We start from the raw sequence: 26,498 nt of genomic DNA on the forward strand, positions 1-26,498 counted from the left end.
TGTTTGTAAAAGGTGGCAACTTCTTTTCATTTTTTTTTTATACGTACCGTAACTTGTCACGAAACGTCACTCTACTACAAAGCAATTTTTATCAGATTTTAAAAAGAGAAAATATACTAAAATGCAGAACAGTAGGTCCCTTTATCCACTGGAGACAACCAGTTGCAAAACAAGGGTGACTGTGTCCACAAATCAAAGAAAAGTTGACACCTCACAGTGTAATTCTGAAAGCAATAAAGCTGTATTCATTCTTCCAGAAGCCAGCGAGAGCAGGTATTTTAAACGTCTTGGGGGTAATCTAAGTTTCTGACAATTAAATTGCAGCACAGCTGAATACGCTGGTAAGTGTGCCCAGAATACTCTTTGTTACAATGGTCTGTGACGTAATGGGTACAAGTGTTGCATTGTAAACATTATCTTAAGAAATTGTATGGTAGCCTCTAACTGAAAAAGCTTGTCCATTAGATATTAAAATAAGATTTTAAACTCTCACTCGCATATATGTCGGGATTGGTGGCTCTGAGGCCGGGGATCTGTGCCAGCAATCGGAAGGTTTGAATCCTACTAATACCAGGAGTGAGCCAACTCTGTTGGGTCCTTGAGTGAGGCTCTTAACCTGTAATTATTATGACAGTATTCTGCATCCAGCCCTGCAGGGAGGTGCTCCAACTTACAGGGAAAATTTGGGTTTTGCGGCACTTCAGAAAAAAAGAAAACTGATCCATTCAGACTAGTGTGATGCTGAGGTGTCACCCGTCACACGACTGTACTAAGGTTCTCATCCCAGAGGTGGTTTGTCATGTGGTGAGTGTGACAACATGCTCTAATTCATGCGTGCTCCTCACCCCCACCCTACACTGTATGTGATTGTAGGCATGTTCCATATCTAATTCATGCGTGCTCCTCACCCCCACCCTACACTGTATGTGATTGTAGGCATGTTCCATGTCTACTATAATCACATTTCTGAGTATAGATTTTAAGGTCTTATAATTAAGCAATAACATCATAGATGACAGTTTGAGAGGAGCTGCTATCTGTCTACAGGGTCATGGCGGTGGGGGGGGAATGCCAGTCTGTTAGAGGGAACAACTCACACACATACACAATCATACGGACCTTTCAGAGAAGCCAGTTGCATGGATTTGGACTGTAGAAGAAAACCCAAGCGAGACAGGGAGAACATGCAACTCCAGATGCAGGGTGGAGTTGAGAACAGACATAGAGTGGGACTCATTTCCAGGCCGAGAGTTTTATGCTGAAACTGGAGGAACTTTGATGAATGATGCAATAATTCAAGTATTAAATAAATTTAAAAAAATAGCAGTCTGACGTTTTCCATCACCTCCCGCTCTCCTTCCAGCATCCATCGTTTAAGAAACTTCCCGTGAACAGCAATAGCAAGCGATTCGTTATAACACGCATTGCGCTCACGCAATCACGCTGACGGGCGTACCGCATATTTGCACATCTCACTATGCAGAGCACTCGTGCTCGGTTTTGTGTGTATGTGTGTGTGCCAGTGAGTTACCTCGCTAGCTAACATTCTGAAGCATTGTTGTAGAATATTAAAGATGTAAAATTATTTTGTTTCCGACCAGCTCAATTTTATTTGCCGCTGCGGGCCCGGGTGAGAGGCAACAGAGTGTGAGCCAATGAGCCACCATGCCACCCTTGAAGCTATTGGGACAGCACGGGGGGGGGGGGGCGGGTGCTCCTGGGCCCCCCCAAAAGGAACTCAGGCCCACTCAAGTATAAAGCAAAATACAGCAAATAATAAATTGACATAAATGCAAGATAAGAGAAAAAAAAACATCAACATTCACAAAAAGCAAGAGAATAAAAATATGTCTTTAATCTAGACTTAAATGGGTCAGTTGAAGGAGACTCCTTAATAATTTGCGGTCAGTAGTTCCACAGTCGAGGTGCAGCAGCTGCTGTGTGTGCAGGGTGAGATAGATTTTTCTTTCTCTTCATTCATTTGGTCTTAGTAATGCTACAGGTCATTAAAAAAGTGATTTATAAATATGCAGGTGAGTCTGCAGTGTGATTTTATCACCAAGTGAATTGTTACGGGACTGCCCCTCCTGATCGGCTCACTGCCGGCCCACACACAGTATGATTTAAGGCTCCACTATTGCCTTGACCATGTCCCAGTGACTGTAAATCCTCTACATAAACTTTTAACTGTAAAATCCTGCTGATCGGACAGGTGCACACAGCGAGAGAAGAGCAGGTGAAAAGATCTGTGTCTTCTCCACGGGGTAAAGAAATCCCCTCTCGCATGTACAGTACAAAGCATAGAAAGGTCTTTATTAGGCTGAAATGGCCCAAAAGGGACTAGATACAGATCAACACAGCAGAAGCTCTGCAGTAGATCAGGCCTTTGGACATTTAATTTAACATGTTTCTGTGTGATTGATTCCATTCGAGAGGTACTGAATTGCACCTGTTTTATTGCATTTTGCATGGCACGAGAGGATGCGTTTGGGCTGAGCGTGAGTCAAAAGAGAAAGGATTGAAAGCTAACAATGAAAAACTCAAACTGAAGGAATCGGTCGCCTTTGATACTGAGCCGCAACGTGAACGTAAGCCTGTTATTAATGCCGATGCCTAACTGTGGCCACAGTCCAGAAAGTACGTAGTCACACTTACTCCTGTCCAGGTCAAATATTTTTCAGCTCAATTTCATAATAACGGCAGAGCTGACAGAGATAAGCAGTGCAGATTGCATAATGATGCTGATCAAGTTAATAGGGGCAGACCTGAGGGGCCCCTTGCGAGGGTGACCCTCGGGTGAGTGTGAGGCCTGGGCACAAACCCGGGGCTGTTCAGCCCCTCTGTCAGCCCTTCCTCTGACCTCAGCGCAAAAGCCCTGGGCCCTGATTCCCACAAAGTTCCGCCAAAAATCCAGCGACTCCAGCTCGGGTTTGTTTTCTCAGGTGACGGCACCGGGTCGCGCAGAATGCCGCCCAGTTGCTTTTAATTAGGCTTCTGGAATCGACCAAAGGATCAGCGTCAGGCCACTACTGGCTGCTTTACACAGCAGATAAAGTTTGAAAAAAGGAGGCCCTTTTGGGTGGAACCGGTTCTTCCCCACTAACAATTTTTGGTTCTAGGAACCAACATTATGAACGAACATTATGATTAAGGTATGGACACATTCGATGTGTCCAGTTTTCCTAACGTTCCCAGAACGTTATTCCACTGCTACAACTACTCATTACAACTAAGAGTAATATAAAAGCAAACAAAGTGTGTGGTATGACATTGAGTAACCTGTTGCTTTGCTCCTCAAAGCTCATGGATTTAAGGTTAGATTGTGTGTTTGTACTAAGTTTTATAAAATAATATTTTATTATAAAACAACATTTTTCCATGTTGTGTTAAAAGGATATTTAGGTAATAATATTATTATGCTGACGTCGACAGAACCTTTTTTAAAATGGTGAATGTGGAAATTAAGCTCCAGTAATGTTACAGCAAAAACGTTGTTAGCCAACTGTTGATAAGTCCTTCACATAACATTGGCTGAAGTTCTGGGAATGTTCTCTGTCAGAATGCAATCACAGATTGTAATGGCAGAAAGCACTGGAGGCAACAGTGTGACTCAATTTCATGTTCATGTCTGTCCTTCTAAAATATACCTCACGGCTGCGGCTGTTTCAGAATCCCGAGGCTGCGATGTTCAGACTTTCCTCCTTTGACTTTCTGATTGTTGCGAGAACCTGGGGGGTGACAGAAGTTGCAGGAGAGACCGAGATAAAAATATAAAGTAGCTCAGTCAAGAGTCAACAAATGAACGAAATATCGATGGTCTGCGAAAGGAAAAACCCAACGGAAATATAGTGAGCGCAAGCATCCCCAGACTGACAGACAGCTGGGCCTGAACTGGAACTAGGCAACCAGCTGCCTTTCTCTAAATAACAGTGATTCAAATAGCAGGGCAGTGCTGAGAGATTCCTTCGGGTTCACATAAAGCTTCCAGTGAGCTTTCAGGTTTAGTACCACATGCTGGTCTTGATGTGACACTGTAGATGGTATCGCGTAATCCTTGTGGTGCCATTGTGCATTCCCACACGCTAAATGGGCTCTTTGTGCAACAGCTGTTTTTAATGTGCTGTTTTACTCGTACGGACGCCCGTCAGAGGTACGATCCGCTGTGTAGTTTAACACCGACCATCTATGGGGAATAAAAAGCTAGCTAAATGTGCACTTTATGAAGCATTTGTGCACTGTAAACCTCCGCGAATGTTTAATGAAAATTGACCATACATTGGCTGGGAAGGCAGTGCCTGCGAAGGTACAGTTATAATATATACACAAATTTCAGGTTGTGAAACCCTTTTTTTATATGCAATATGTTTAGTAATTCATATTTTATTTAAATATTTACATGTATGAGTGATTTATGTATATCTTACTGTGAAACAAGTAATGACGGATTATTACTAAAACATAATGAAATGGCTCATTTTTTCCCCCAATGTATATGAAAACTTACATTGTGATAGAGGGATGGCGGAATCAGCATCTCACATTGATACTCTCTAGTATCATCCTATAGATCATTTTAGCAGCATGTTACATAGCGAGTGCAGATGTATGGATGTTTGGTTCCATGTTAAGAGCATTGCTTCAGTGAATTAATTTAGTAAAACAGCGTGGTATCTAAACCCGAACTGAACCATGAGGGATGGAACTTACTGTACTGTTGAAAAGATGAAATGTTGACTTCCACCAGCTGAGTTTAATGGTGGCTCTTGGCTAATATTAAAGATGCTCAGATCCAAAACTCTCATTATGAAAAAGCTAGAATTAGGACACTGAATTCCAGATTCCTCTAGGCCAGTAGTTATAATCCTTACACTTTCTTTGTAAACAAACCCAATGCCAGGTGTCTCGTGGTCAGTCTTAAATTTTTTCTTTATAGGAATTTTTATTGGGAAAAAATGTCACTGGAGAACCACACAAATCAAGCTCCAGCCCTCTGGACATTTGTCTGCGGGGAGCATTAACCAGAATCATTAGCAGAGATCTGGGCTGGGCACAGATCGGCACGAGGCACACGACTGTTTAAAACAAACAAGCCATTGAAATAAATCTCCCCAAGGAGCATTTCTGAGAGCTTTGAACAAAAAAGCTTGGAAAGGACCTTCACACACGTGGGTCTCAGCCCCCGGGCATCGTCTGGGAACGGGGGCTAAGTTGGTCCACATTGCCAATTCCATCCCACTCATGGGGTTGTGACCTCTGGCTAACGCATCCCTGCTATGGCCTGAAGCTCAGCGAGAGAGACGAGTGTGTTTCCAATCAGGACCTCATATGTCCGGATTAATGCAGAAAATATTTAATGCTTAAGTGGCTATGACTAATAATGTACGCTTGGAACCGCACAGATTGGTGGTGTTTTGTTAGTCATGCACGCCAGATTTCGCTGAATCAGTCATCTCCATGGTGGCCTTAATCATGTTAAGAGAACAGAGACACTTGACGAGGTTCTTTGTAATCTTTAAAAACCCCCACCGCCTTGATAACTGCTTATGTTTACTTGCATCTTCTCCTAACGCATTTCCTGCTACGTTGCAGAATTCATCTGCTTCGACAACGAATGGATTCCCTCATAGAAAATGCAGGAAAATGAAACAATAACATAACATAAATTAAGGGAATATATTAAAATTTGAATACATTTTGTAGACTTTATTTTAAGTTTGTTTGATCTTTCATACAATCGTTTACTATGCATTCTGCCTTCTTTCACTGTTGCCCTCTTGTGGACAACAAAAGAATCTCCTGCTGTAAAAGCTTCTCCGTGCTTTTAATCGCAGAATGACTGACTGTTTTCATTCATTACTTTCCTATCCCATTCTTTAATATGACATTATTATATGCTGTTACATGCAACACAAACATATAAACCGTAAATTATAAAGATATAAATGTCTAAGAGCTAACATTTCAAAAACACACGTGAATTTCATAGTTTCAGAAAAATGGGACACTCTTTTAAAAAGCATAAAATTCAGATATCAGTTAATTCCAAAGATTGCACTTATTTATGTCTAATGTAGATAGGATACAATTCAATCACAAATATTTTTACCTCTGATAAATGATAGACAATTCAGGTAGGTAGTGCAGTTACCTTCACAGAAGGTGAAATAAGATCATGTTCTATGCAGGTACATGTGTCACAGGCTGAATATAATGGACTAAAACATCAAGACTGTAACCAATTGGATTAAACTGGCAATTATAAATACCATCCCAATAAAGAAAGACGGAACCTTATAAAAATGTCATATGTATGAAAGCTGTTAAATATGTGATGAATTTGGAATTCAATTATAATATTTATACCAACCATTTTAATCGGTCAAGGTCTGGGTACAGTTCACAAGAAAATTTCGTATTGTCATATCAATATACAAAAGGAGTCCATTTGACTGTCCCAATGACTTGTGTGTTTCATGGGTTTAAATCCGCAAAAAATAAATGTTTTTCAAAAATCTAATCCACTTATTTAATATCTAAATAATAATCTAACAATTATTCAGATGTGAATGCAGTTACCATTTTCCACATGACATTGCATTTAATCTTCGACAAAAAAATGAAATGTTCTTGGTTAATCTTGTCTATTTAGTTTCAGATCAACATAAAATATATAAAAGGATTAAATTTAGTGTTTGATTACCAGTCTGTCCTTTAGATAAAGGTGAAAGGAAAAGGACACCACCTATGCACATAACCATGGTCGACAGAGGAAAACTAACTGCAAAATTCAATAACTGTTCTGTGAATGTGGCCCAACTCGCAGTTCAGAGTAATGTTACAGTATTAGATCTGACAGTACTCGATACAGTACTAGGGAAGCTGATGAATCTGTAGAGTATTATCTACCCAACTGAAAAAAAAAACAAAATATTGATGTAGACAGACTGAGAGACAAGAGAAACAAAGAATTATTCATGAAAATGCTTATCTTATTACAGCGTTCAAATACTACTTTAAAATTATATGGATCACATTTTCGATATAAATCAATACATAAAGTGCACAACAACTGTAAAGACACATTAAACAAAATACTATTTTGTTTTTTAAAAAAAACATCCTCTTACTCTAAATACACTGTGCATATAACATTTAAACAGTCCACACATAACATTGTCATTTAATCTAAATGTTCATAATTTTAGTGAACACATTTGCATCTTGATGGTGCACATAGCTAGCAAATCGTATTTAACGCCAACATGGCTAATGGTCAAAATGCTATTTTATGGGAATACATCTTAAGGTCGTAGAACACATTGGTATGTATGAATGTGACCTCATTGGTACTGTGTGTGCGCAGCGTAGCAGCAGGTTACAGAGATGGGCCAGTGATCTGGGTCTATGGTGCTGGCTCAAGTGACAGTGCTGAAGTACACAGAGGAAAGAGGGATGGAGACAGAGCAGCATTGGTCCGGGGGGTTCACACTTTCACAGTGGTCCACTGTTGGACATCTGGTGACACACTGGAACTGGGGGAGAGGGTGCATGTGAAGGGCAGGAGAGTCCTTCATGCCAGCAGGTCTCGGTGCGGACTCTTCAAGCGCAAAGAGAACCAAAAGCAGTCAATGAGGAAAAGATGACAATAATACGTAAGGTTGCAGAAAGGAGAGATTATTGATTTTCTTCTCCAGCACGTCTTTAAAGTTTATACTCATAAATATTTATCGGCACTTCTACTCAGATTCTTCAACTGAGGCTGAATCATGCAGCTCGTTACAGAAGCATCCTTCTAGAAGACTAGACAGAAACTGGCTGACTTGCTACTGCGGACCTCCTACATTTAGGCATCTGGAGATAAACCCCTCTTACCGTCTAAGCGCTGCAGAGGGAGACACAGGATGACCGGCGAGAGCGGCACATGTTCTTCTGCAAAGAAAAGCAAAACTTAGCAGAGCAGAGGAGACACAATCACTGTGTTACTAAGCAACACACTGCATTGACACACTGCATTAACTATAAAAATCATTAGTAAAGACTACTTGTGATATTGTAATCGGTTCTAAGATATTTTTAATAATATACAGAGTAATAGATCCATCCTTCCATTTTCCATTCCCTCTTGTGCAAGTAAATGCATACTGCAGGGTTTATTGCATATGCACTGCATTTCTCCAGTGCCTTTAACACCACCTGTATTCTGTATATTCCTGTATTTTCAGGATTTCTTATTTGTGTACTTTTTAAATCTCTTGCCACCGCCTTTACTTTGTCTGCACTATGTGTACTGTCCGTTTGGTACTATATGCATGACCGTCTGTGCACTTCTTCTTGCTGCTGTATGCACCAGAATTTCCCCCTGAGATCAATAAAGTCCACCTTAATCTTAATTTGGTTCCCCCTTGTAAGGTTGTGATGTGCCACAGATTTTGAACGGGAAGCCTACCTTTTCATGGAGATGGTGGTGGAGAACTGGATTTGAGAGCCAGGCATGTCTCAGAGCTTCTGAAGCACTGATCCTCCAGCTATAGAAGACCGGTAGAAGATGGGCGTTACACAAAGCCAGACATGTTAAAGGTAACACTTGAGTTTTATAAATGTTTTTAAGCAATAACATACAAGAAGGAGTGCGATTGTTCTCCAATATATCACGGCTGTGATTCGGTCGTAGGCATGAGGCCGCGGGCCAAGTGCCAAAGGTAATCAGATAAACGTTCTTCGCAAAGGCTATTGGGTTCGGCACATTTACTAACCGGATCTTTTAGATTTGAAAACCGGTTCGACTGATTCACTGAAATGAACCGATTCAGAAGAATGATTTGTTCATGAATCGGACGTCGATAAAACCGATACAGTTTCGTCAGTAGTGAAGCAACTAGGATCCTTAAAAGGACAGCGGGAAAACAGTGAGTGAGAATAAGTTCACAAACACAAATTTTTACGGACACAAAAGTGGATACAGGCAATACAGACAGAGCGCAACGAGTCATACGTTGAAAATATTTCTTCTGGTTTGGCAACTTATAAAAACTTAAAATCCGAAACAGATTAAAATCAATCCAACAAAATGGAATACATATGAACCTTTGCTTTAATCTTATTTCTGCCTACGTTCATTTTTGAAACAAGTGGAAACGCGGGCAGGTTCTCAAAAGGCACCAAGTGAGAACCAGCCCAGCACCGGCTCCGTGTTGGTGGAAATGAGGCATATGTAACAGTTTTTAGATACACCTGTAATGCAGAGTGATACAGCTGATGTGAAATGTCCGAGTTTGGTCATACTCTGATAAACGCACTCAAAGAATGCCTTTTGTCCAATCAGATTTCTTGGTCGGCACTGTTGTATAATAGATGACAGTTTGATAGGAACTTTCAAGCAGCTATCTGTCTATTCTTACTTTTTATAAAGGTACTTGTAATTCAAGCTGAATATTTTTGGATCAACCCAACCACTAACTTAAAATTCTATCCCATGTTGTTCAACATATTGTCTGTAAAATACCTTTTATTGACAACAAGGAGCTTGGAGATGAAATCCTTCGCTTCCTCAGAAATGTCAGTAAACTCCACTTCCTGAAAGCTCCACTGGCAGGCCAGGATGTTGTTCAGAGTCTCATTGTTGTCATCCCCGAGGAAAGGTGACAGGCTGCTGAGCCTGTGGAGGAACCACAGCGTTGACCAGGAGGGAGTGACAGCGTTGACAGCTTAGCGGACTCAGGCTACACCACACATAAGCCTAATGACTAGAGGCACCGAAAACACATAGTTAGCTGAGCTCATGATAACAGAATAGAAGAAACACGTTATCCAGCCCGATGGAAAAATCTCACCCATCTTACTCTTCATGAGACACACAGACACTAATACAGGTGATAGCAAGCTTGGGGGACTCAGTACAGGGTTAGCCAGCATTCAGCACCCCCTGGAGCAGTAGGGGGTTAAGGATTTTGCTCAGGGGCCTAAAGCTGGGATTCAACCTCACGAACATGATCACGTACCAACCTGCTAAGCCACACATCATCTGCCAGCTACATATGACGGGTGGCTCGCCGTGATCGTATAGTGGTTAGTACTTTGCGTTGTGGCCGCAACAACCCCGGTTCGAATCCGGGTCACGGCAGATGGTATCCCGTAAACCATTATTTTGTGGGCAGTGGTGGCTTAATGGTTAGGGAACCACACTCATAATTGAAAGATTGCAGGTTCGAATCCCCGACCAGCAAGGCACAACTGAGGTACCCTGAGCGAGGTGCCGCCCCCAAGCACTGCTCCCCGGGCGCTGAATTAGCTGCCCCCTGCTATGTCACATATGGGTTAAATGCAGAGGACACATTTCATTGTGCACTGTGCACTGTGTGCTGTGGTGTGTCAACAATGACAATTCGTCACTAAATTCTAATTCTAAATATTGCTCATATTGAAAGTGGTTATTCACTCATATATGAGCACATGCATATCAGCCTAAATGTTACGTTAAGAGACGGACAGGACTTACAGCATGTAGGTTATGACTCCCAAGCTCCACATGTCCGTGGAAAAAGAGACGTAATCATAATTAACCACCTCTGGTGCAAGGAACTCCGGTGTCCCAAAGCTCACCTTCAGCTTCTCCTGGGGATTAAACCTGTCATGGAGAGGCAGAGGAGAACCTGCTGCTTTATTTTATGCGATTCAGCATCATTCTATAACTATAATTAATTAAAAACACAATGCATTATAATAGTCAGCATAAGCCATTATAATGCATTATGAAGGTATTTATAGTGCATTATAGATGAGGTCTTCAAAGAGCATTCATAATGCATAAGAAACATGGCTATAATGTGTTATACCTTTTTATAAATAGTTATAGCCATGTTTATAATACTTTAAGAATGCACTATAATGCATTATGAAGGTATCTATGATGCACTATACATGGGTGCTTTAAGTAAAGTGTAAAGTAACTGTGCTTCTGAATGGTGCTAAATGACACCTATAGAGAAAGTAAAACTAGAATGTACCGGATAGTTCCATACGTCCGCCATTTTGTTTCCAAAGTCACTGAGAGGAAGATAGTTCAGATCCAGAAAGCAAAAATCCAGACCAAGATTTTTGTCAGCCAACTAGGCGAGTATAAAGAGTCACAGTATTAGAATACTCAGCTGGCTGGTTGAAACATAATCTTGGTCTGGATATTTTTTTCCCGAACCTGAACTCTCCACCTCTGAAGGCATTGGAATGGAATGGAAAAAGATTGAATCCAAAACCACAAGACACGCAATGGCTGGGTCGTGATTTGAAACGTACTTTCTGGCTAACCCGAAGTCAATGATCTTGATCTTGTTTGTGATTCTGCTCACACACATTATGTTCTCTGGCTGACAAACAAAAGTGCAGTCAATTAACAGCTAGAATTGAAGACACACAAAAGAGACAATGAAGATCAACAAAGTAGCAGCCAAAATAGAATACAATGAGGCTTGCATGATTAATGGTTACATAAAATTCAAAGATATTGAATAATACAATTGAGTACAGTACAGAAAATCATTAATTCAAAACTTTTGAGTTCCAATCATCCGTCTAATAAAAGCTGATGGGTGTCAAGAACGCCAATTACCTTAAGGTCCAGATGGAGGATGTACATTTTGTGCATGTGCTGGATCCCATCACAAATTTGGCGGATGAACATGATAGAGTCCAACTCAGTCAGCTTGTAGTTCTCGTCGATGATCCTGTCAAACAGCTCACCTCCATCCACGCTGACAGACACATACATGCATGTTCTCAGAGACACAAAGGCAGCTAGACTTTCTTTGTTGGTTAAAGATCTATCCAAGAATGCTGATATCACATTAACTCTGCTGCAAAGTTGCAAAAATTTCATTCTAGCAATGATTGTTGTGGTTCAACATTGTGCACAACATTAAAACTGTAAAGCATGTCAAACAATTACAATATGAATAGTTTAATATCATGAAAAGTGTAACTCACTCAACTTAAAGGATATCAGGCATTTCTGTTTTATAAGAAGGCTGAGTTCAGACTTAAGTTGGCAATTGTAATTTATCCCAGGAAATACAGGACACTAGGCAAGGGAAGAGCCTAGTGGTACGTTGCCCAAAAGCATAACTGCTAACAATGTATAGCACTTGAATAGTTCTCAATATGCTAGTTGCTAATGGGAGATTTTGGAAAATGTAGCCCTGAATGGAAAATCAGTCAATCATTGGGCGCACATTCACATAATCACACAATGGGCAATTTAGAGATAGCAATTCTTCTAAACAAATGGCTTTGGACTGTTGGAGGAAACTAAAGTACTGAGTGTAAATTTGCTCAAAACGGAGAAAATCCTGTGGAGGGAAATCCCTGCCTGGAAGTGTCACTGTCAGGACATGGGACTATTTTTTACTTAAACAGCTAGATGCATTCTGAAGTTCAATAGGCAGCTGCTCCACGTGTTGATCTCTCCAGATCTAATTACAAATCAAGTGAGCGAATGAGGTATTCAGGGATGCCAACTCTGGTCAGCTGGCTGGAATGAGATTTTTCTTACACGCATGTAACAGATTTATTACCTTGTAAACAGTCTGTATGGTTTGCAAACGATCCCAATGCTTCTGATGTAGCTAATTTTAGGTTTATAATGGAATAATACAGATTTGTCTTAGTATTTCTTGCGTGAGCATGAGAGTCTGAAAGCACGAGTTTCACGCCAGACAGCAGAGTTGGTCATTCTCAAAAGAAGGTGAAAGATGTCACTAAATACAGGAGAAGTGCACTCATACTGTATTTGAAGAACATCAGACTTACTACTCCAAGACAAGAATGACGTCAGTCCTGGATTCATAGGCAGCATACAGCTGGATCAGGTTAGCATGGTCCAGCTGGTTCATCACCAGAACCTCATTCTTCACAAAGTCCTAGAGAGCAAACATGGTCAGGTTGCCTCTCTCACAAGCATATCATCCTCTGGCTATACATAGACTGAAATTGTGAGAGAATTGTGAGATTTCCCCACATTCACCCTGTAGCTGTAGTACTAGTGATTTATCATAACTGAAGCTCTCAATCTTGCTTATATAAGAAAGGTCTCACCTTCTCTTTCAGGGATTTTGCTTTGATGATCTTTGCAGCAAAGGTAAGACCTGATGAATTCTCTATGCACTTGTGCACTTGGCCAAAACGACCCCTGTCGCAAAACATAAAGACAACCTTATAGTAAGTTAACTTGAGAATCTATGCCATTTACAACTTTGTTTCCAACATCTAAATATAAAACTGACCCTAGTATAACAACTGATGAGAATGTGGATTCACACAATTCAAGTCAGACAGCATAAATAACTGATCCCAGAGATACGAGTCTAGTGAGGTGAAGTTTTAAGTAACTCGACTCTGTAGGTCACACCCACCCTCCGAGGATTTCCTGTTTGTTGATCGAATAGAAGTTGGAGATTTGGTTGGGTTTCGCTGACACAATGCGATGCTTGAAGGGGGCAGAGGGGGGGGGACTGCAGTCTGCAGAAACAGATAAATTAGGGAGTGAAGGAAGAGAGGAGGAGATAAGAAAAGTGGAAAGAAATGAAAATGAAAGGAAAAGAAGACAGGAGAGAGGGGTGTAAAATGAAGATAAGAGTTGATGCTTGTTCATCAATTACAGTGCAGAGTGTAGAAAATATTGAAATTATTTCATATGAATCACCAGTCCACACACTCAAAAGTGCTGGAGTACATAACCAATTCCCACCCACAGACAGAGTGAATTTACTGTACATGTTGCACAAAGTAGGGGTGGGTGACTATGTTCCGATTAATGATCCATAGGCTATGAACGAACATTATCAGTCATTATCAGGCCCTCCCCTCACCTATGAAGTACTCTTCTTCAGTCTCTTCCACATCATCTTCCACATCTGACTCTTCCATCTCTACCTCTGTCCTGTCCTTCCCCTCTTTTTCCTCTTCCTCCATCTGTGCTGTCATGGCAGAATCATTGTCTTTCATAGGTTCCTGCTTTTCTTCCTCTTCATTCATGCAACTTGTCCCATGTTTATCCTTCTCAAAGTCTCCTTTTGTCGCGTCCGATTTCCTATAGGAAATGACCTCACTGGTCTGATTCAGCTCCACCATCGACTCATGAAACACTTGTATGTTTTTTTCATGGCTGAAAGACAAATTACAACAAATCAGCTTCAACTTACCTCTGTATAAGTGATTAGTACATGAAGAGTAAAAAGTTGACGAGCAGGTATCGATTAACCACTGGCATCTGTAGCTTTTTTTTGTATTTTGGCAAATAAAATATGGAAAACGATGCTACAGAAGTTTTTCCCACATGAGAAGTGAATTTTGTTTTAATATATATATATGGTTATGAATGAGACCCGCTTCTTAAGCCAGTCTCTAAGTCAAAATAAAATAATGCAATATAATAACTATTATTATTATTATCATTATTATTATTATACAATAAGAAAAATGACTAAAAATGGTACTGCATTGAACCTTGAGATGACAAACGACTGAAGCTATGAATGTTTTCGCAGGCATTATAAGCCATTTTTAATGGATTTCCGTAGCTTGTGCCTGCGAGCTCTCAGTGGCGAGTTTGTTTGTTGAAGTAGAGTCAATAAATGGTAACCAGCTAGCTGGTTAGCAGAACATGCTGCGACAGCATCTTCTAGATACGGAACATACTTATTTAATATTTAGGGTAGTGACTGTTTGTGGCCAGACGAGTGGTTTGAGCCGTGGTGAACACTGTGGTCTATCCTTCATGTTAAGTACCTGTTCATGTATTCGAAAGCTTCTATGGTAGGACTATTTTCTGTAAGAACATTTTTAGGTTCAGTTCCATCATTATCTGAGGGCTGTTCACCGTCACAAATGGTCATGTCTCCTTGTTGCTCATGTTCTTCTTCTTCCTTGGCCTCCACCTGCACATCATGAACTTGAACACGTCCTGGTTCTTCTTCCCATTTGTCACCCTTGTCTTTATGCTTGGTAAGAATCAATGGCTTGTCCCTCTCCAGCTTGTTCAACTCCGTTATCTTCTTTCCTTTCTGTTCTGAAACCTCGACCTCTTCTGCCACAGGGATGCGGGGAGCATCCGGGATAATATTTATCATGGTGGGATCTATGTAACTTTCCTCTTCCAAGGTATTGTCCACCATACCTCCAACCTCAAGAGCTTTGTCTTGGTGCAGTCTCTCATCATTCAGCCTGTTGAATCTCTGAACTTCTTCAAGAAGCTGGACCTGTTTCCTTAAGGCGGCTATTTCTGAGAAGAGAGACCGAGACAGTTCTGTTAATAGCCTCTAAGAATATTGAGATAGATAGACAGAAAGCTACTAGAGCATATGACTGGGGTAATCCATGTCAGGGAGCTACTTCAGGTTTTACAAACTACCTTCAATTTGAAAGGCTCCTGTGTTTGGCTAAATACTTCAATTCTTCTTGTGCGTTTACTGGTTTATTTCCTTGATTGAAAGACTCATCCAGCTGTTTCACTTTAACATTAGTGACACATGCTTGATTATAGGAGACTGACCAATCAGCAAACAGCAAGAACTCAATGCATAAGTGAAATCCAGGTCTTTTTAATTGAAATGGTAGTTTAGCAAATGAAGCATGAAGCAAAGTTTGATGTTCCGCATTCAGACACAGTAATGGCACATTTCACCTGGTGTGTCTGGAGGCTTCTTCTTCCCCTGGGATTTCGAGGCCTTTAGATTTGCACGTCCTCTGTGTTCTCTCAGCTGGGGAACAGACAGGGGGCAGGAGGAAGACAATAACAAACTGGTTTTAAATGCCTGCTACACCAGCGAGGAACTCACACTAATGCAGCTGCATCTCCAGGGGATTTAATAAAAAGCCGGGTGCATCCATCCATCTTCGTAACTACTTGTCCAATTAAGGGTCCCAGAGACCATGGGCACAAGGCAGGGAACAACCCAGGATGGGGCGTCAACCCATCGCAGGGCATAAGGCAGGAAACAACCCAGGATGGGGCGCCAACCCATCACAGGGCACAAGGCAGGGAACAACCCAGGATGGGGCACCAACCCATCACAGGGCACAAAGCAGGGAACAACCCAGGATGGGGCGCCAACCCATCGCAGGGCACAAAGCAGGGAACAACCCAGGATGGGGCACCAACCCATCGCAGGGCACAAGGCAGGGAACAACCCAGGATGGGGCACCAACCCATCACAGGGCACAAAGCAGGGAACAACCCGGGATGGGGCGCCAACCCATCGCAGGGCACAAGGCAGGGAACAACCCAGGATGGGGCGCCAACCCATCGCAGGGCACAAAGCAGGGAACAACCCAGGATGGGGTGTCAACCCATCGCAGGGCACAAGGCAGGGAACAACCCAGGATGGGGCGCCAACCCATCGCAGGGCACACTCACACACCGTTTATCGTCACATGCACACCAATGGGCAGTTTGAAAATTGAGAACATCAATTAGCCTGAGCACGTTTTTGGACTGGGGGGCAGAACATAAGACCATGAATATGCCCATACTTAGAGTTCTCCCCGTACATGGAATCATGACGGAGAATCGAACCTTAGTCCCAGAGGTGTGAGGTAACAGTGCTAACCACTGCACCACTGTGCAGATGAAAACATCAATTGAAATATTTGTAATCTAATGACCATGAAAAGCCGGAACTTGTCAGTGTACACTGCACCACTGCGGCCCCTCCCCCAAAATACCTGAAGTACTATTACAGTCCCCTTGCAGTATGAAGACTCTTACTTGCAGACCTGACCATATGAGCCTGAAGCTATGATTCAAAGTTCAATGGTGACATTTCAACCTTATTGCATTTCTGTGAATAATTTATATAAAATTTTATCATTTTAGAAATTATAACATGTTACTATTGCAGGAGATGACCACAAAAATTCACACATAAGTTTCTTAAATAGTAGTCTAAACAAAAGCAGTACATTTTCTGTCACCTGTGAATGAGTATTAGTCACTAAAAATCCTGATAACACATAGCATCACAAAGCTATGATAGCTAAAAAAAAATGAACAAAGACAACAATAATAATCCTCTCATTAATTAAAATAAAATGAAAAAATAGTTTTTTGTTCTGATATATTCACAGACCTGTAATAAGCGCATAGTTATTGGAGCCCATTCAAGATGTATGGAACCACAAGGCTATTAATGCATGACTCATTAGCTCAGCAATGGACTCAAGATGTCAATGCTTATCGCTTTACTTATGGCTCACACTATAAACGCTCCCTTTAAATATCCAACGGCGCCTGGTGAGCTTTGACCTCTGAGGGTCTCCTCAGAGTCCTCGTGAGTGCAGGGACACAGAGATAGCTGTTCCTGAAGGACAAACAGAAAGGGCCTAACAGCTCATGATGATGGGATCTCACACCTAACCATGGCCCAGCTCCTCACTATGACAACAGTACTATCTGCCAAGCAATTCATTTCACCATGGCTGAAACTGAAGCTGAGACCTCACTATCACCTGCAGTAAATCCCTTAGTATGTTTTCATACACTGCCAGTCCACGTTTTTGCTCCGTCCGAGTTCCCTGCCAGATAGTCCAAATTTTTGCTGTCTACCGGGAGCTGGGAGGGAGCAAAAACATGGACTGTCTGTGGGTCCCCCAGGACCGGATTGAAGAACACTGCACTACAGCAATAAGGCAAACTGATTACTCAGCACGTCTAGGCTCTTCCTATTTCCTTGTTACCATTTTCCTACAAAATTTGTATTGTGTCTTGTTCTGTATACTCTGCTTGTGACCCAGGAATCAGCACTCTGTAAAACTTTGTGTTTACACCAGCATAAAAACACCCCATAGACTGAAAGATATCTCTGATACCTGGGGATTTATGCCGTGAAGTGAAACATTACACGTGCGCCCTACACAAGCTTGCACACACTTTACTAGCTCGGATAGACGTTATTTATAACACAGTCACGGCTATGGTGCTAATTCAGCTTGTGAACAGAATTTATAGTCGGTGTCAATCCAGATTCACGAGCGGCAGTAGCGATCTGAAGTGATAAATCTTCACGATATTTATTATGTATGTTCGTCATGGCAGTAGGCAGGTGTAAAGGGAAAGTAGAGGTGCTGACTCAGAAAGAAGCATAGATACTAGATACCTCCCCAGGGGCCCATGAGAAGAGACTGGCATGACAGATGCTCCACTCTCCCTTGGGCCCTTGTGCAGCTGTATTCAGTGGCTCTCTATCATCCCTTCTATGAATTTCTATACTTTAATATAGACTACCAGTCAAAGCTTTTTGCACACGCTGAGATTTTCTACATTTGCGAGTTACTCAATTAACATTTACTAAAAATACCCTGAATATTCTTTGATAACAAATAGATTTACAATATGTTCACCGTTTGAGTACCTTTATTACCAATAAAATGTCATATCTTGGATTCATCAAAGTAACCTGCTCTAGCAGTTATAACGGCAGACAAAATTTGAGGCATTCTTTCTACAAGGGACATTAAATACTGCTCTGTTTCATAGGATGAATTAAAAGTGCATTAAAAGTTAAAGGACAGCCTAGAATTTGACTATGTCATCACCACACAAACAGTTAATAGGATGTCAGACATGCACTGTTACATACTCTTTTCATGTTATAAAGGACATTTGTTTTATTTCACTTATATTTCCATTTATAGTCAACTTTCCAATGCATAACAAGAATAAAAAATGTGCAGTTTATGAAATAAATGGAAAAGTGGTAGAAATCAGTGGTGGGCAAAAACTTTTGACTGGTGTATCTTATATAATGACAGTCCTACTTCTAAAGCTACATGTATACTGAACCCTTAAAAACCAAACATCATAATGGGAAATATCAGTAGGTATTATTGTAGCCAAACTGAGTTCATAGACGAGTTCCTTATTCATACAGCCACCTGAGAATAACAACGGCATCTACATTCACTTTGGAAAGGGTGCCGGCAGAATCTCAAAATTCAGGTGAGCATTTTCAGTCAGCTGTCTGGTTTTGATTACCATGTGACCAATCTGTGTGGTCAGCAAAAATGGCACCACGTGCTACTGACATGCATTAAAAAAAAAGGACACCGCATACGCATCATTAATAATGCACGAAAATTCTAAGCAAGTATTGTCATAAATGTTTTGTAGATAAATTCTCCAAATATATCCACCTTCTACAAATGACCAAGGGGAATCTGCAGGTGGGAGATGAACTGCATCTCATGAGATGAAAAAATATTAACTAGAATAACAATAGTAATTGACTCAGTTGGCTCATGTAGTTCAAATGCATGATTTAATTCCAGATTTTAAAGATTGATTTTCTGCACCCCTGCACTTACTTGATCACGCTTCTGCTGAAACACCCCTGACTTATCTGTGGTCTCTGCCAAAGGGGGCCTCCTATACACTTATGCCTTTGAATTCTCACCTTGTTCGACGTTGCCCTGGCCTTGCGAGCCGGAGGCTCTTTGAAAAGCAGCTCCATGAGGCAGGAGCTCTTCACATTTTCTCCGATTAAGCTGACGACCTGTTGGATGCCCATCATCAACCTCTCCATCCCGTCCAGCTTTCTGGAGTGCTGCTCAGACCTCTGGCTGACGGCTGATATGACGCTGTTCATCTCCTGGCACATCGCTTTCATCTCGTTGGTGACTTTCATGTCCTGCTGCTTGGGAGGCAGCACATGGATCTCCTCCTTGTCCACCTTCAGTGTCTCTACGTCCTTTTCAATGCCGTCGATGTCCTGAGACAAGCCATCCAGCCGGTGGAGAACCTTCTCCTGGATGTGGATGAGCTTGTCTATCTTGTCACTCAAAGAATCGATCTTAGTCTGGATGTGGGAGAAGGTTACAGGGTGCCCGTCAACTTCCGTGGGTAGCTTTCCTGGTTTTCCCATGACAGCGACAGATTTGGGGTCAAAAACCTTTGCCAGTGAATTAACTACTTTTGAACTCATCTTATCTGTATGACAAATTGCAAAGACACAAATATTGCGTTTCGTCTAACCGTGACCAATTAAAACCTGGAGAGAGGAAGACATTTAATCCTTAAATAGTAAAAATGTCAAACGGCTTAAAATCATTTGAAAAGTCATTAAAAAAAATGGCAAAAACTTAGATCCTTGATCTATCTCAATATTTAGCTTGTTTCCATTTGAGCTTATTTCTTCATTCAAAGCAGCTTCTCCTTTTCCAGATGAGGGAGAGCGTGACCCCCCTCCCTAAATGCGGATGGAGAGTGTACGTCAGCAAGGGGAGGGCTGGGATATCTGAGCCCAGGGGAATTTGGTTGTGGGCATGCCTGGTGACATCGGAGAACCTTCAAGAGTTAAGCCACCATGTCCACAGCACTGCCAGGGTACACTACTGGACATTCAGTTTCATGTCAGCTGGTTTTTTTTTCTCAATATGATAAAAACATTAGAGGCAAGAAGAAAAAAACTTGATAAATAAAACGTGAGAGCAAAATGTCATGCCAGTTTGTGTACGAATGCAAGAAGCCACTACGTGTTCTAATAATAAACCATTGGGATGTATTTATGTGGCAACTCAAAATGCCCATCAAACATGTCCCAGTCTTGCTTTGACACTGAAGCGGCATTTTGGAGCTTAACAGCAGGGCATGAAGCTCGTCTCCAATAATGATTTTCAGCGGCGATTCGGAGTACTGTCACCTATCATTGCCTTAGGCCACCCAAGTGACATCACACTTCTGTGGCTAAAAATATACAATGTATGAGGGATAGTCAATATCTAAGGTGCCCCACAATGCACTTACTTCCTCTGTGGCTTCTTGCCTGGCAAAGTGTCTGGACCGGCATATAGTAGCGTAGCTCTGTCCTACTCGACTGATGAGCCATAAACCCTTGGGTGAAACAGGAGATGGTGACGGGTATGATTTATACCAAAACGCTCTTTCCAACTCCTGCCCTCTGTCCCCCTCCCACAGCCCCAGGGCTAAATGATGCACAGTTAAGAACAGCCCAGATCAATTTTAACTTATGAACAGTAATTCGAACTGTTATCCTCTACATTACAAACTATAAGCAAATGTCCTCTGCTTCATTTAGCAGTATTTAGAGCATGTAAGGTTTGTGTTGACATGAAGGGGGAAAGCTGACAGACATTAAACACCCCGAAGTGTTTCTTTCATGTTTCGGGCGGTTAAGGAATAGAAATTTCTGGAAGGAGATATATCATTGAAGAACATTTAAAATAAAGCGACACCAAGAGAAGAAACATGTCACATTTATCTTTTGATTTTCACCCTAATGCAATAGTTTGGCTGATTGCAAATGTTGTGGAAACGATTCCTAAGGGACTAAATCAAATTTCAGAGCTTTTTAGCTCATTGATTTAGCTAAATTATTACTGTGCCATATTCGCCAGCTGTTCACACTGCTTATCCACTACTGAGTTACAGTGAGTCTGGAGCACATCCATGGAAGCACAGTGCATGTCACTGCAGTACAGTGCATGTCACTGCAGGATCTGAGTCAACCGTGGAAGTTAGTGGTGCATGTGCAAGCATTGAACACCAAATACAAAAGCGACTGAAAACTAACTAAAATTAATTAAAAACTAGCTAAAACGAAAGCCCAACTAAAACCGAAATAAAAAAAACAAACAAAAAAACTGTAGGGTCCAGTTCCTTTGAGGCTTTGCCAGTGTCAGTATAAACAATTGAAGGTAATCTGCTATTTTATTTTACGCGAGATGGGCCTTTATTTACTATAATTCCTAAGGCTGCAGGTTTTCTAGATGGCCTAAAGTCCTTTATTTACTTGAATAGTTTATCATGGTTGACTCAGGTCATGCAGCATATGCACAGCTTACATCCCCGGTTGACTCACATGCCAGTCCATCTCAGGACGCACATACACATACACTACAGGACAATATAAAGATGCCAGTTTGCTTGACCACATGTTTTTGAAGAGGAGGAGGAAATCAATGTATCTGGAGGGAACGTGTGCAAAAATTGGGGGAAAACATGCCACATACACAGAGCTGAAGGAGGAATTTTAACCCTCAGTTTTCTAAATGTCTCACCTGTACTGTGAAATGTATGTAATGCGATTTTGCTCATCTGCACCACATATATGGAGCCTGTTTGTAGGGTGGTGGTGAATCAGAGGTGCAAAGAGACAAAGATCTGAGAAGACGAAGTGCGCCACTGACAGGGAACGACCCCCCATGAAAGATGACACTTTGGGACAAAAGCTAAAAATAGCCTGCCCTACAGGAAGGTGACCACTACTTCACCTCGCCATTGTCCCATGTCCCCCTGGTGGACGGTGAAGGGACAGACTGATGAAACAGAGGCCAGAAAGGGGCAGGGCCAGGCATGACCTGACAGGAACCTGAAGGCGATCGTAAGAGTGACACAGGCAGCAGCTAAACAGAAGCAGCCATTTTCACGGTGAACCTGCTTCACGGGACCATGAGGCCTTCATTTTACACAAACACGCGCATGTGAAGTCAGACATACTGAAACTACTGAGGAACTCAGTCTAAAAATACTGTGAAAATTGCAAAGATGCAAACTCCATATCCCTGAATCACTGAAACTGTGACATCTGATACTGTCGATCCAAAATGGATGCCAGGCACATATGGTCCTAGAGAAACAGGACTTTCTCGTCTTGATAGCCGCAATATGTACACCTTTTCACACCTAAAGGCAAATTGCATTTATTTCTTAGAAGATTCTTTGATTCAAAGTGATGTACAGTTGAGAAAGTAGCCACACAGTCCTTGGAAAAAACCGGGGGTCTTGTCAAATGCTCAATGGTGACATTTATATATCATTGTATTTATTTAGCAGATGTTTCTTTGCAAAGCCATGCACATTTATGCAAAAGACAGTCAGACAGTCCCTGGATCAACTGGAAGTTAAGGCTTTGAACCAGTGACCTTCCGATCACAGATAAAGGGTCTTAAACTGCAGAGCCAAACACCGCCACAATACCAGTTTGCGTGACTTATTCTTTTTACATATTCTTCTCAATATTCCAAAAAATGTGAGTTTTCATCACACTACGTCAAATGAAAACATCCATCCCTCCATTTTCTGTAACTGCTTGTCCTGGTCGGGGTGGTGGGGGGGGGGGGGTGCGGAGCCTATGGGCACAAGGCAGGGAACAACCCAGGATGTTTTTGGATTGTGGGAGTAAAGCGGGGTATCCAGGTGAAACCCCACAACGACACGGGGAGAGACTCCGTGTGCTAACCATGGCGCCACCGTGCAAATGAAAGCATCAGCAGTTGAAATATTTGTAATCTAATGACCATAAAAACCCTGTACTTGTGAGTGCACACAGAAGTCTCTATCAACATGTGCTAAGCTTAACGCCAATCAATTCACACAGAGTAAGCTGAGCCGGCGTCGAGGCCGCGGAGTGGAAGAGGGTGACCTGACTGGCATGAAGTATGCTGGCAGTGAGAAGGTCGGTAATGCGAGCCTTTGCGGGAACACTCTGTCCCAGCATGCAGTGAGGTTACGTCTCCTGCTCTGACTCTGTTCATAGACCCACCTGGCACCCTAAAACATGACACTTTTCCCACAGTGCCTACAACAGGGCACGGGGGGGGACAAGGACATGCGTCGATAGAAAGAATCCAGGGCTAATCAAGGTCTCCAGGTTATAAATTATCGCAAATGATCAGGGGCTATAGGTGCTTTTTACTGCAGGGTGACTGCTAAATGTCTTCCTGTAACGAGCACCAGGGCCAGGCCAGCCTATAGGCGACATAGGCGACATGACGCATGGGGGCGCCAGTATCACTAGGGGGCGCCAAAGAGCATGTGAAAGAAATCAGAAGAAATACTACTGGTTGCATTCTGGGACATTAGTTATTTACACAGATTTTAATATTTAATATTTCGTTTCTTTTGTGACAGATACCAGCTAGCTAGGTAGCAGCCAGATATCCTGTGTTACTGAAATGTTTTTAATATCAATGAAATGACAAAATTTGTTTTCCGCTGCTCTTGGGAGGGGGCGGGGGACGAGGCCGGATCTCACCTAGGGTGCCAGAACACCCCAGGCCGCTCCTGATCAGCACCCTCCTGTGTACAACAACAAGAAATTTATTTTTGTATAACGCATTATCACAACATTACATCGTCTCAAAGCGCTTTACAGCATCCCCTCCCAAAGCCCCCAGTGAGTAAGCCATAGGCGACAGTGGCAAGGAAAAACCCCCAAGAAGGAAGAAACCTTGGGAGGGACCAGACTCAGAGGGGGAGCCCATCCTCCAGGGGGCAGCAGAGGGAACCCTAACCCTAACCAGACCCAAAGGGGGAGCCCATCCTCCAGGGGGCAGCAGAGGAAGCCCTAACCCTAACCAGACCCAAAGGGGGAGCCCATCCTCCAGGGGGCAGCAGAGGAAGCCCTAACCCTAACCAGACCCAAAGGGGGAGCCCAACCTCCAGGGGGCAGCAGGGAGAGTCAAATCGGAGAGATGGCTAAGTGCCGAGTCATACTGTCCAAATCATAAAATTTGAGACACAACCGGGGATTGGGGGGAGATGACAAGCCGGTGCCAACACTCCCTCCAATCGCCAGGCAATCAGAAGGCAGGCAGCGGGTCAAACATGGAAGATGACACAAGCACAGATGAACCATAAGCACGTACAAAAAAACACTGTTACAGTAGACTAGCACATGCATGAACGATAATTGAAGACATGCGGCCTTTAAGAGAAGAGCTAAAAAAAGAATGAGATGTATCTTTTTGATTTTATTGTGGACGTTCATTCGCAGTATGTGAAGGAGCCCACACAGGTCACTGCATTCAAGAACCACTTCCTTTATTCTTAGTTTGGAGCTGTCCTGATCTTTAGGCTATTGCTTAGCCATTAGATAGAAGCCTTTATATCTTATCACATGATGTGATACGGTGCACGTTACTGTATTCCCTCTGCAAGAAGGAGAAGTTCATCTGGAATATTGGCAGACATTTCCATGCCTTTTCTGGATTTTTGAGAAGCACCGCGCTCCTCCCATGTCTCATTCGCTGCATCGCAGTCTAGGCGTTTGTCGCCGCAGCAGTGATGCCAGGTGATGCCATGGTTTCCCATTTTGGTTTTCAGGCCGAGATGAGGCACAAAACGGTCCGTCTCCATGACGTACATGCACACATGCTTCCTTGAGCTCCGTTGCGCAAGACGACCCCAAGATGCCAAGTTACAAGGCGAGTGGATGACATTACACAACAAGCCACATTTCACGCCTATAAACCACAGCAGCTGACTCTGGTATTGCTTTGCAGAATATACTTTTCTGACCATGTGGTGAACTCTTTGTGTTAGGAACTCAAAAAAAAAATAATTCTTATCCCAGTACTTCTCAATCCTGTCCTAGGGCCCCCACGCCCAGTCAGAATATTTTCATTCCAACCCATACTGCTTTCAACCTGCTCCATTTAATAACAGCATATTAAGGACTATATAAGCCTGATTAAGGTAGGGTAGGAATGAAAACATTCTGGCTCATGAAGAGAACAGAGAACCACTGGCTTAGCTGGATAAGTGTAGAATGTGTGAAATTGTAGTATTAGCTTTAATTCTAATGGTGTTTAAAACCCTAATCCCAACATGACGACCTTAACCCCTACCGAGCCATGACCTTAACCATAAGTAACCAAACATATATATGAGGCTTTTAGCATTTTTTGTTTTTTGATTGCATTCACAGATCTTTGTGGGAACAATATCAAAATAACAGGTTTTTATTACATTGGGGGCAACATTTGGTCCCCACAATTTAACATAAACATAATCCACACGCGCGCACACACACACACAGAGAGCGCAGGATCTGCTGGGTGGTCTTGGAGGTCGGCCATCATACCACGGGCTCAGGTTTAATGGAGTACTGCAGGCCAGAAGTGACAAAGGCGAGTATTCCTCAGTAGCCCCCACGCACTACGGCATTCAAACATTCACAGCCTGACCTCTGTCTAACACAGTCAGCGCTTGGTTGGTTGCCTTGACAGTGAGCTTTCTCTGTTTGTAAAGTGCCCCATAAAACAATATCATCCTCTCAACATCTGAGCTGCCTCAGTGCTATATCAGGACTATTCAAATCACAGTCCTCAAGATCCGAGCCCTGCTGATTTTTCAGCCTGTGATTTTCCTTTACCTTTGAGCCAGGTGTGAAGTCTCTGGCCAATCAGAATCAGTAATTATTAAATTAGCTACCTGGGAGAACTGAAAACAAGGCCTGGATTTGCAATCGAGGTCCAGGTACTATATCATGGGGCGCTTTTCCACTGCACAAAGTGCGGTACTTTCGGTACGGAACTTTCAGTACTTTCGCTTTTCCATTGATTTCCGGTGGAGTACCAGTAACAAAAGTTCCAGTACCGAAAGTGCCAAACCAGCTGGGGTACTTCTTTGGTACTTCGGTACTTTGGGGTGGGACTTGCAAATGTATTTGCTGTCGATTGGTTATGCAAATAGCCTGCCGCTGAAACACAAAATA

General features: G+C 42.3%; 1 protein-coding gene and 1 non-coding gene across 5 annotated transcripts; one reads left to right on the plus strand and one right to left on the minus strand.

The window, feature by feature from the left end:
* Window positions 1-5,672: 5,672 nt before the first annotated feature.
* Window positions 5,673-20,222, minus strand: LOC111854340 (uncharacterized). 4 transcript variants are annotated; one of them, XM_023832219.2, is made up of 14 exons: window positions 19,437-20,222; window positions 15,671-15,746; window positions 14,776-15,268; window positions 13,857-14,152; window positions 13,401-13,506; window positions 13,084-13,177; window positions 12,799-12,908; window positions 11,603-11,744; window positions 11,290-11,360; window positions 10,496-10,624; window positions 9,503-9,655; window positions 8,447-8,525; window positions 7,873-7,929; window positions 5,673-7,597 (listed from the first exon to the last, which is right to left on the minus strand). In XM_023832219.2, the coding sequence occupies exons 1-13, from the start codon at window positions 19,962-19,964 to the stop codon at window positions 7,876-7,878; spliced, it is 2,331 nt and encodes a 776-aa protein (XP_023687987.2). In that variant the 5' UTR covers window positions 19,965-20,222; the 3' UTR covers window positions 5,673-7,597; window positions 7,873-7,875. The 4 variants fall into 4 exon arrangements, 3 of the variants coding, with proteins under 3 accessions (XP_023687987.2, XP_072567023.1, XP_072567022.1); XR_011989995.1 differs by lacking the exons at window positions 5,673-7,597; window positions 7,873-7,929; window positions 8,447-8,525; window positions 9,503-9,655 and adding an exon at window positions 11,004-11,105; XM_072710922.1 differs by lacking the exons at window positions 5,673-7,597; window positions 7,873-7,929; window positions 8,447-8,525; window positions 9,503-9,655 and having other exon boundaries at window positions 10,613-10,649.
* Window positions 10,049-10,120, plus strand: trnah-gug (transfer RNA histidin (anticodon GUG)). Its single transcript has one exon. It is a non-coding gene; the product is annotated as a tRNA-His (tRNA).
* Window positions 20,223-26,498: the final 6,276 nt, after the last annotated feature.

Source organism: Paramormyrops kingsleyae, chromosome 4, assembly GCF_048594095.1.
Source record: "Paramormyrops kingsleyae isolate MSU_618 chromosome 4, PKINGS_0.4, whole genome shotgun sequence".
Classification (NCBI taxonomy): domain Eukaryota; kingdom Metazoa; phylum Chordata; class Actinopteri; order Osteoglossiformes; family Mormyridae; genus Paramormyrops; species Paramormyrops kingsleyae.

Coding starts and splice junctions, on each gene's coding strand:
- LOC111854340 (XM_023832219.2), bottom strand. CDS start 19,964: ATGAGTTCAAAAGTAGTTAATTCACTGGCAAAGGTTTTTGACCCCAAA. Junction 13,507..13,856: donor TGAAGAAGAGTACTTCATAG/GTGAGGGGAGGG, acceptor CTGTTTCTGCAG/ACTGCAGTCCCCCCCCCTCT. Junction 10,625..11,289: donor GACTTCGGGTTAGCCAGAAA/GTACGTTTCAAA, acceptor TCTCCATGACAG/GTTTAATCCCCAGGAGAAGC.